General features: G+C 61.7%; 1 protein-coding gene across 1 annotated transcript in view; it reads left to right on the top strand.

Annotated features, from left to right (window-relative positions):
- The window catches only part of MROH5 (maestro heat like repeat family member 5), a 58,355-nt gene that overhangs the window by 27,903 nt on the left and 20,021 nt on the right, over positions 1 to 10,431 (top strand). The window contains exons 13-18 of the mRNA XM_015561419.1: positions 669 to 764; positions 1,249 to 1,353; positions 2,566 to 2,724; positions 3,005 to 3,151; positions 6,232 to 6,381; positions 7,164 to 7,318. Of these exons, the coding sequence (XP_015416905.1) occupies positions 669 to 764; positions 1,249 to 1,353; positions 2,566 to 2,724; positions 3,005 to 3,151; positions 6,232 to 6,381; positions 7,164 to 7,318 (812 nt within the window). The remainder of the gene's footprint in view (positions 1 to 668; positions 765 to 1,248; positions 1,354 to 2,565; positions 2,725 to 3,004; positions 3,152 to 6,231; positions 6,382 to 7,163; positions 7,319 to 10,431) is intronic.

The following is a 10,431-nucleotide window of genomic DNA, read 5'->3' on the forward strand; positions in this document are numbered from 1 at the left end:
GGGGCTCCGGGCAGGGGTCCACCTCTCCCAGGGGCCCGGCAGGGGTCCGGCTCTGCCTGCTGCTCTGGAAAGGCACTCTGCCTTGGAAGGGCGCTCGTGCTAACTGAGCCCCTGCTACGCCCAGGCCTGGGAGCTCCCGAGGGACCCAGGGAGGTGGCAGCTCTGCCCCTCGGGGCTCCGATGGAGGGTAGGCTGCGCCATTCCTGCGGCCCCTCCCCCTTGGGCTCGCCCTGGCAAACCAAGCGGTAAAGAGTGGGGACCTGTGTGGGGGACCCAAGAATTGGAACCAGATGCAGACTTGCCAGGACCCCTGCAAAGTGGAAATGCAGGGCTGTGTTTAAAGTCCACTAAGCGTTCCACGACGGCGGCAGAGCAGTGGGGGCACCCGCAGGCATTCCCAGGCCAGCCTCCGTGCTGCCCTCCCTTAGAGCCAGCCCGGCGCGAAACGAACTTGCCTCGGCCACTGGGAAGCCTGTGCCCTTGGGCCGGCCAGGCCGCCCTCCTGCCCAGCCCCACCACCTGCCGAGTAGGGTAGGCAGCCCCGCCAGGTCTGCAGGAAGTGGGCACCCCTAGCACTGAGAGCCCAAAAGCACGCCGCCCCGCGCAGGCCTCCGCCTCCAGCCGCCCACCGGGCGTGGAGCCACCTGGCGGTGTATCGTCCCACACAGAACCTCTACAACCAGACCGCAGAGGCGCTGGACCAGATGATGCAGACCTTCATCACACAGAACCCCACGGCCGAGGAGCTGCACTTCCTGCTGTCGGTGAGGGGGGGCGCTGTGCGGGGCGGCACCGGCAGGGCTGGGTCCGAGGGTGAGCGAGGAGGATGGCCCTGAGGAGACAAGGTGGACCCCGCTCCTGAGCCTGGCTCATAAACCTGCTCCTTGCCAGGGGGCGGGGCCTGAGGCTTTGTTTTGCTTCCTGTGACTTTGGTTTTTGCTCTCTTTGATCCCTAGGCATATATATTTGATACTGAAGGCATATATATTTTTTTAAATCTTGAAACAAATAAGCAAACAAAAAAACATGACAACAGCACATAACTCCTGCCCTCCCTCCCCAATATGGGATTAGTGCCTGCGGGACCGGGCGCAGGCTGGCTTAGTGTGCGGGTGTAAACGCTGTGTGAACCTCTCCTGGTTTCAACATTTGAAGTGAGGCTGTGGTGGGCGGGGCCTGCGGCAGGGCGGAGCCGGGCCGGAGTTGGGTCCCGGGCTGCAGCACTTTCCTTGCCCGCCCCAACCACAGCATCTGTATGTGTGGCTGGCGTCGGAGAAGGCGCACGAGCGGCAGCGGGCTGTGAAGAGCTGCATGAGCCTCCTCAGATTCCTGAGCAATAACCTCTACCTGGACGTGAGTACCTGGCCCCACGCCCCACCGCCTCTGCCTTCCCAGCCAAACCGGCCCCTCCCAGAGCCTGCCAGAGCTCTCAGGGTTCAAGCGCCCTGTGCCCTGCCACCCACACGGGGTGGATCCCTGAGTGCCCTGCGGTGGCCAGGGAGACCCCTCTTTTCATAGGAGGAAGCAGGCTGGGGGGGGGGGGCAGGATTAAGGACTCTGAAGTCCGCCTGGCTGCGCCCTGGTCCAAGCCCCTGGAAGCCCCACCCTGAGTTGAGTTTCTTCCCTGGAGAGACACAGCGGGGATCGGATGGAGTGGGGGCCGCTAAGGGCTCCTGAGGTGTGCGGCTTGCCCCGGACGAGGCTTAGCAGTTACTGCCCGGGGCACCCCCATCCCACGCCCTCCATCCATCACAACCCCCATCACTTCCTGGGTCCCAGCTGAACCCCCAGCTGTGGCGCTGGCCCCCGGGTTGAATGGACAGCAGCCCGTGTTCAGGGAGTGAGTTGTACTTGGTCTATCAGCCAAAATCAGCACTAACTCCTTAGGGAGCCTCGCGGGGAGATAAGGAAATTAGTTCCTGGGCCTGATGCCTGGAGGGCGCCTTCTCGGAAGGCGGGGTGCTGGGCCTGGCCTTGGGGAGCAGGGTGGGCTCTGCCGGGAGCTCAGTGCGTAGACTCCACCAGCTCCCCATGCAGAGGAGGAAGACCCCTCCAGATGGGTTCAAAGTGGCTTCAATTTACTCAAAATCAGTTTCCACAGCGCGGAACGGAGACGGGGTGAGGCGAGCTCGCCTGCGGCGCCACACTCTGGGGGCACCACACTCTGGGGGCGCCAAACACTGCAGCCAAGATCAGTAACATGTAGACGCGATATTTTAAATGACCGCCTCCGCACACGGTGGCCCTGCTGCCTGCACCCAGGTCTCGGTTCCAGTGAGACCAGTGAGGTGCCCTCAGGGGAGCGGAGAGTCCCTCGCTGTCTGTGTTTACAGTTTTGAAGCTTATTTCCGGATGGGGTTTTCCTGGTCACGCTGATTTTTCTAAATAGCGCGTGAAATGTGATTTCTCTTGCTTTCTGCGTGTGTGGGCGACCCCTTAAAGTTCACTCCAGCTGAGTCCCAGCCCGGCCACATGCCTGGAGGCGCCCGATCCTGGTGCTGGGGTGAGGGCGGGGCAGGGGGCTCCGTGGGTGGGTTCTGCCATCAGTCCCCACTCTCCCCACAGCCGAAAGAGGACTTCAAGCGGCTCGGGCAGCTGGTGGGCATGCTGGGGATTCTGTGCCAGGACCCCGACCAGGCCACCCAGCACTCCAGCCTGGAGGGCCTGGGCCACCTCCACCAACTCCTGGTGCACCAGAGAGGTGAGCTCCTGCCAGCCAGCACCGTGGGCCACCTCACCACGGGCCACGGCCACCTCGCCACGCCTCTGCTGATGCCGCACCCCTGAGCTCAGCTCCCCCCAGCCTGCCCCAAACCTACCTCTAACCCCACAGAGGCCGCCGGAACCTCTCTGCGTCCCATCCCCAAAGTTGGACCCAGCCCTGACCCTGCCTACCAGCGACCCTAACCCCTGCCTGTCCCAGCCTAATCCCCAAGCCCGCCCTTGCCCGGCACTCACCCCGCCCACTGCCCCCCGGCCTGCAGGGGCTGCGCTGGTGAAGGAGCCAGTCCCCAAGAAGCTGGCCCCCGCCGGCCAGGACGAGGCCCTGCTCTGGAGCAGCGGAGACCAGAAGGCCGCACCCCCCGCGCCCCGGGCGGTGGCGTTCCCAAAGGACCAGCTCTTCCAGCTGAGCAGCCACCAAGTCACCAAGGTCAAGGCCCTGAGAATCGTGGGCAGGTCCGGGTGGGGGACCGTGGCCATGCTCTCCTCCCACCCCCACTGTCGACCCCTCTGAGGAGGTGCCGGTTCCGGCTGCTGGCGTGGCCTGGCTGGACCCAGGAGTCAGCACCTGGGCCAGGGCATGAGTATTAAACCTAGGCCAGGATCTCATCTGCGTCTCTGGTGGTTAACTGAGAGCTTTGGGGGAGCCCTGGCCGCTGGCCTGGCCTGGGGAGAGGCGGGGGTGGAGGGAGGAGCTGGGCACAGACGCCTTGGACAAGCCCCTCCTCTCTGAGCCTCAGTCTTCCTCTGTGAAATGGGCGGAGTGGTGTCGGTGGCACCCCAGCCTCCATGAGCGCCCAACAAATGGTGCCCGCGGGGCGGCTGGCCGGGGAGGTGTTCTCTGAGGCACCCCACCACCTCCTGCCCTGGCGGTGGTTCCCGCAGGCGCGCACTGGGCAGGAGCGGGCCCGCCCTTCTCATCTTCGCAGGCGCCTTTCTTAGCCTTCGAAAGGCCCGCCCTCCGAAGCCAGTCCCGTCTCCCCCCCCGCCCCCTGCCACCTGCTGTCCCTCGGCCAGACCCTCCGTGGCCAATGGCTGGGAGGAGGCCAGTGTGCGCCCACGTCCCTCTCACCACCGTGAAACCCGTGTGTTTGCGACACTTCGCGTCTGATTTGAGCTGCACTCCCCGCTGCAGATGCGCGGGGCCGAGCGGGCGTGTCTGGGCTGGCGTGGACGGGTGTTGCGTGGAGCCTCGTGTTCTGACTGAGCCGCCCGTGGTGTCTCTGACACGCGACCTCGGCTCGCCCGTTCTTGGTGTTGACCCTGTGCTCAGTGTGCTGGCCAGGCTCCCCCGTTAGACCGCGCGCACCCCAACCCTGACGCGGGGCTCAGCAGGGCCTGATGGGAGAGCCAGCCTTCCGCACACGCCACTCGGTTGAACCAAATGCTGAAGAAGTGGTCGGGGCCCGCGGGTTCTGAGTCTGGTCCTGGCTGATCCCAGAGCCCAGCGTTCTGCGGCGCCGCGAGCTGTCAGTGAGGCCGTCGGAAGTTCCGTGCGGAAGACCTGAAGTCCTGAGGTCCAGGGCCAGAGCGGAAAAACCTGGGTTGGCTTCCGTTTATGCCCAAAAGCCTGGGCCGGGGCAGAGGCAGAGCAGGAAGGGCGGGGAGCAGTGGGGACCGTGGGGAAGGGCCCTGAGCACCAGGCCCTCAGGTGGACGAGCTACCAGGACTGGGCAGGGGCGGCCTCCCACTCTGCACTGTCCCTGAACACAGCGGGTCCTCAGCTCTGGCTCTGCCTTGGACAGACAGGAGCACAGAGGGAGAGGTGGGGGGTCGGCTAATCCAGGGATGGTAGGTCGTTTGGAGAACAGGCCTTGGCTGTAGTCCCAAGTTCTGATTCCTCAGGTGGTCTGTATACACTACAGCTTTATCACTAGCACCACATTCATCACCACTATCACCACCACCACCCCATCCTCACTACCATCATCACCATTATCATCACCATCACCACCTTGGAGCTTCACAAAGTCCTGTGAGGTAAGTATTATCGCTCTGAGAGGTTTAGTGACTATCTCAAACTCACAAAGCAAATCAGAGCCTGAATCATATCTAGATCTCCTGTCTCTAGAGCCATATGGCCTCTCTTTTAAAGGAGCAGGTTGAAATCAGAACATCCAGGAGTTTACATAAACACAGAATGTCCAGGCAGGAAGAGGCTTTAGCAATCTTTGCATGTTCTTCCCTTTTTCACTGACAGGAAATCTGAGGCCTAAAGGGAGGAAGTGCCCTGCCACACCCCACCAGAAAGCGAAGTGTAATAAATCAGGGCATGCCTGTAATCACACCAGCTTCCTATGGATTCAACAGGTATTTCTCACCTCTTCCTTAGGGCTACCTCCTTAAAGCAACCTGCCTCCCTCAGTCCTGTTGATTTCACTCTCATACCTTGGCTGGGTCTTTGGGCCTGGGAGGCACATCATAGTGTCCAGCACAAGCAAGGGGTAGGGACTAGGGTAAGGCAGGTCTCATTAGAGTCATAACAAGTGTCTCCTTAAACTTGTGCTGTGGCTGCCTTGTTTGCCTCCCCCTTGTCCTAACTAGCACCTCCCTGTTAGAAAAAATAAATTCTTTCTAGGGAATATCAACCTTATAGGTTGATATAGTAAGATTCTCTATAAAGTACCTGGTACATGGTAGATTCTTAATAATTGAGAGCAGCTACTATAATCACCACCACCACCACCACCACCACCACCACCATCACCATCATCAGCATCACCACCACCACCGTCACCCTGTCATCTCCACCATCGCCAATGCCCCACCACTAAGCCTCCATCACTGCCACCCCCTCACGTTCTCATGCTCTGGGTGTTGACCTTCCTGAGCCGGCAGGCCTCGAGGACTCTGGGTACCTAACCACCATTCCAAGTTGAATTCCTTCCAAAACCTTCTACATTCTAGAACTTTAACCAAAAGTTGACATTTTAGAAAACAATTTAACCTTCTAACAAATGTTCTAACCAGATTTGTAACAGCCTAATATTCCTTTTTAAAAGTTAGTATAAACTACAAATATTTCACTGAAATGATTTTAACGTTCTAACAACTAATCGCCTAACATTCTCACAAAGATTTCACTAAAATTTTAGAATAATAAGATTCTAATAGCCCTGACCGGTGTGGCTCAGTGGATAGAGCATCTGCCTGCAGACTGAAGGGTCCCAGGTTTGATTCCAGTCAAGGGCATGTACCGTGGTTGCGGGCACGTCCCCAGTAGAGGGTGTGCAGGAGACAGCAGATCGATGTTTCTCTCTGATCGATGTTTCTAGCTCTCTATCCCTCTTCCTTCCTCTCCGTAGGAGGTCAATAAAAATATATTTTAAAAAAAGATTCTAATAAGTATTCTGACATCCACTATGGACCCGGAGGAGTGGGCTCAGGAGTGTGGAGCTGCTCATAGACTGAGGCGCCTGGAGCAGGGGAGAAGGGGTACGAGCCTAGGCTGGACGTGGCGCCGGGGCAGGGGCCCCCGCAGTGACGCTGCCTCCCCTCCTGCCGCCACAGGAGGTCATGAAGCTTCTCACGCAGGCAGAGCTGACCGACCTCATCTGGACGGCCATCGAAGGCCTGGGCTCCACCAGCCCCTTCCGCGTGCAGGCGGCCGCCCGCGTGCTGCTCACTGCCGTCCAGGAGCACGGGCCCAAGCTGGAGACTGTGAGGGCGGCAGAGACCCGGCGGGCAGAGGGGTGGCCAGTCACACCCAAGGGCTGGGGCCTCTGGGCCAAGGCGTGGACCTGAGCTTGAGCCTGTGGGGGAGACACAGACCCCCCACCCTGAGAGGTTCCGACGGGGGAGAGAAGGAGGGGATGCCCCAGCAGGTGTGCTGGGCCCAGTGGTGGGCACAGGGGCAAGCAGCAGACAGGCGCAGCGTGAGCGGTAGGTGGGGCTGGGGAAGAGGAGGCACGGCCAGGGGACCCCACATCTCAGAGACCTGGTGCGCAGACCCGGGCCGATGAGCCAGGACAGCACGGGTCATGCAAAGGGAGGGAATGTGCCTGGCGGGCAGCGCCCCGAAGGAGGGTGACAAATGCCAGGTCCTGGGTCTGGGCGTGGACAGGTGAGGGAGGGCACCCCAGGCACAGGGAACCGCGTCGGCCCCAGCGGCGCCATCAGGAGGTGACGAGGTGGGTGAGCCTGACTCCTCCAGGGAATGGGCAACGTTTAGACGGAGTCAAAGGTCTCAGTACCCTCGAAAGGCAGTGGGACTCTCCCTCTCAGGTGGGGACTCCCCTTCTGACCCTGTGTCCAGGCAGGGCCGCGCCTCCTCCCTCAGACCACCCTGGGCAAGCCGGTGTCTCCCCATCAGGCTCAAGCTCAGGGCCACTCAGGAGAGTTCCACGCTCACCAGGGCGGGGCCTCCGTCCCCCTAGGCTCCCCAGAACGGGCCTGGCCCCCCGGCTCAGACCGGCCCTCTCCCCCACACCCCTCCCGCGCAGGTTGCCAGCCTGGGCCAGGCCATCCACCTGCAGCTCTGCTCCGTCCGCATCCCCCAAGCCAAGGAGGATGCGCTGCAGGCCATCACCCTGCTGGCCCGGAACCACACCCCCGAGCTGGTGGCCGCCTTCCTGGACTTCTCCGTCACCCTGGACAGGTGCCCGGCCCCCCTTCCCTCACGACCCCCGCCCCACCCTCCGGCCTCCCCCAGCCAGGGAGAGTCTGCTGACCTGCTCCTGGATCGCACGCCTCCTGGGGCGGGCCCTGCGGAGGCCCTGCTCGCCTTGCATTCTATCCGAGCCCCACCGGAAACACCCTGCCCGGCCTCGACCCCGTCACTGTGCAGAGAGGGGTCCTGACGACCCCCCACCACACCAGAGCCTCCTTCCTCCTACTCCTCCAAGGACCCCCTTCTCCTACCTGCCCCCCTCCCAGGGGCCACCACAGGCCTCCAAGCCAAGTCCGGAGGTGGCTGGGGTCCTCCTCCTCCCTCACATCCCAGCTCTGACTCCCACCCACCACGCTCCTGCCGCGGGGCCTGGAGACGTGGTTCCTGGGCACACACACCTCGCTCCCTCCCCCACCTGGATCTGGCCCGCACCGGTTGTGGTCGCATCATTATCCGGTCCCTTGGCTGCCGTGTCCGCTCACTCAGCTGGTGACACTCATCTCCTGACAGGTCCCTCCAGGAGGGCGCCTGGCGTCGGACCGCCCAGGTTCCTTGTGTTGGAGGTTGTGCGCGTGGCGGACGGCTGGTCTGGGTATAAAACCCTCGGCTCGCGCTTTCCTTCAGGAGGTGTCCTCCGGGCTGCCCGGTTGCAGCCCCGCTTTGTCTTTGAAGAGTCTGATGACAAAGGCTTGTTTGCCCGTTTTTTGCAGATTCCCCCTTGGTCTTTGAAATGTAACAGTCACACTAAGGAGTGTCTCCGGTTGGTGATGAGTCCTCCCGGGTCCTCGCTTGCGTGGGGCTAAGTATTTTTGTTGTTGCTGTTGTTTCTGAAAAGTCCTCGTGGCTGTCGCTTTAAATATCCGTTTGTTCCGAGGCTGCTTTGCTTCTTCAGAGCCCGGGGACTCGGGCTGTTCCCTCCTCACCCGCTTTCTCTCCCAGCGCCTTCCCGCGGGCCTGCTGGATCCCCCTTACGCTCACTTCATTCTCTCGATCGTTTTTACGGCTTTTCCTCCAGGCCCTTTATTCCGTTTTCACTTGAGTCTTAGCACTCTTGTCTTGTGGGGTTTTTTTAATATGTTTTTTTTTTATTTTAGGGAGAGAGGAAGGGAGAGGGATAGAGAGATCGGCTGCACGCAACCTCCTGGTTCGTAGGTCAGAGCTCAACCACGGAGCCACGCCGCTGGGCAATCAGGCATCTCTTAAAAGCGCAAGGCTGGGTTTTATGTTCTGAGCGAGCGTTGCCATTCCCTCCTCTCTCTCCCGAACTCCACCAGCTCTCGCCTCCTGTCTTTCCAGAGGCGTGTGTGTCTTTGCATTTACAGTCCGGGCGAACGGTCCTGTGTAGGCGCTGGCGGAGCGCGTGGGACTGCCCTGGAGTCACCTGACGCCGCTGCTGCCTCCGGTGGTTTCAGGGGAGGGTCCCTCCCTCGGTGTTGAGTTTGTCTCTGACTCCTGTGCGGTCAGATGGATCGTAACTCGGTTCCTGTCGGCAGGAAACCCTGCGGGCCTCTCTAGGACTTCACATTCAGCGGCACCCTCTGCCGTCAGCACGGAAACCCAGCCCGCTCAGGCCGGTTCTTGGTTTGGCGGCAGGTGAAGGGTCACGTGACCTCCAGTGTTCTGGGTTCTTTTCTTTTTCAGGCCCTTAAATGTCTCCCTTTTGTGTCTGAAGCCTCCCGACTGCCCCCCTCACCATTGGGCCCCCCTCACCACCAGGCCCCCCTCACAGTGGAAGAGGTTATTTCAGCCCATCTCCCCCCTCATCACACGGCTGAGCACCGCTGTGATCGCACACACACACACACACTCACACGCACACACGCACACACACGCATGCACACACGCACGCGCGCACGCACACACGCGCACACACGTACGCGCGCGCGCACACACACTCACACACGCGCACACACACACGCTGACTGAGTGACGGACGCCCACAGGGACAGAATAGAAAGCTTGGACCTGGGCACCTCGCTCCTCACTTAAACCCCTGGCGGCAGGTTTTGCCCCCAAAGAGAGGACGTGGTCGGCTCAAGGTCACAGCCAGCTCGGGGCCGAGGGGATTTGAGTCCGGCCCTCCTGACTCCAAAGGCCCCACCTGTCCAGAGGGGCAGTGACCACAGCCTCCCGGAGTCCTCTGAGCTTTGTGCCCACCAAGCCCGGGGGCAGATGGCGCAGGTGGCTTCCCAGGCTCAAGGTGGCCTTCCTGGGGTCTGTGTTAAATCCGGGGTGGAGCTCACTCCGCCCGCCCACTGTGGCCCTCCCACCCTGACCCACTGTTCCAGAGTCCCTCCTGCCCTCCAGCCCCTCCCCTCAGGCCCCAAGACCACCTCGCCCAGAAAACAGGGCCCTCAGAGTCGCCTACATCTCGGGAGCCCCAACGCCCCCTGACTCCCCCAGATCTCACAGAACCATGACCTTGGACCTGGCGGAAAGGGCACAGGACCATGCAGGCCTGGCCCCCAGTCCAGCTTCCCAGTTCCAAGGAGAGCCCTGACCAGAGCACATCCTTTCTCTCTTGTCCTCTGTTTCCCCATCTGCAGAATGGGCCCAGGGACACTGCAAAGCTCTGCCAGCCAGTCACGGCCCCTCACTTGACTCAGGTTGGGCCCCGGGGAGCTGGACCCCAGCAAGCCCAGGCCTAGGAGGAGGGAGCCAGGCAGGCTTCCAGGAGGAGGCGACTGCTGGCGAGGCAGTGGAAGTAGGCCAGTGAGAAGGGGTGCTCCAAGCACAAGGAATGATAGCATCTGTGGAGGCCCAGAGGCAGGAGAGGAGGGAGGACAGGCAGGGGCTGGAGGTCAGAGGGCAGGGGCCAGAGGGTGGTGGCTCTGAGTGCCAGCTGGACGTGCCCTGCCGGTACTCGGGAGCCGTGGAAGGTGGCAGTCAGTCTGCAGCTGGGGTGACAGGGCTGGAGATGGGGAGACCCACGAACAGGGGCCTGGGGCATCGCCCACGGCCCCCGGCCACGCCTCTCCAGGCACCTGAGGCCTCGGTCACGGCACGCTGGCTGGCCAAGCCCTCACGGTGCCTCTCTGCCCACAGCCACGCCTTCCAGCTGTGGCGGGCCCTGGGGGGCGGGCGGGCGGGGAGCCGCCTGG

The sequence above is a fragment of the Myotis davidii genome, unplaced genomic scaffold (genome assembly GCF_000327345.1).
Source record: "Myotis davidii unplaced genomic scaffold, ASM32734v1 scaffold1717, whole genome shotgun sequence".
Taxonomy (NCBI): domain Eukaryota; kingdom Metazoa; phylum Chordata; class Mammalia; order Chiroptera; family Vespertilionidae; genus Myotis; species Myotis davidii.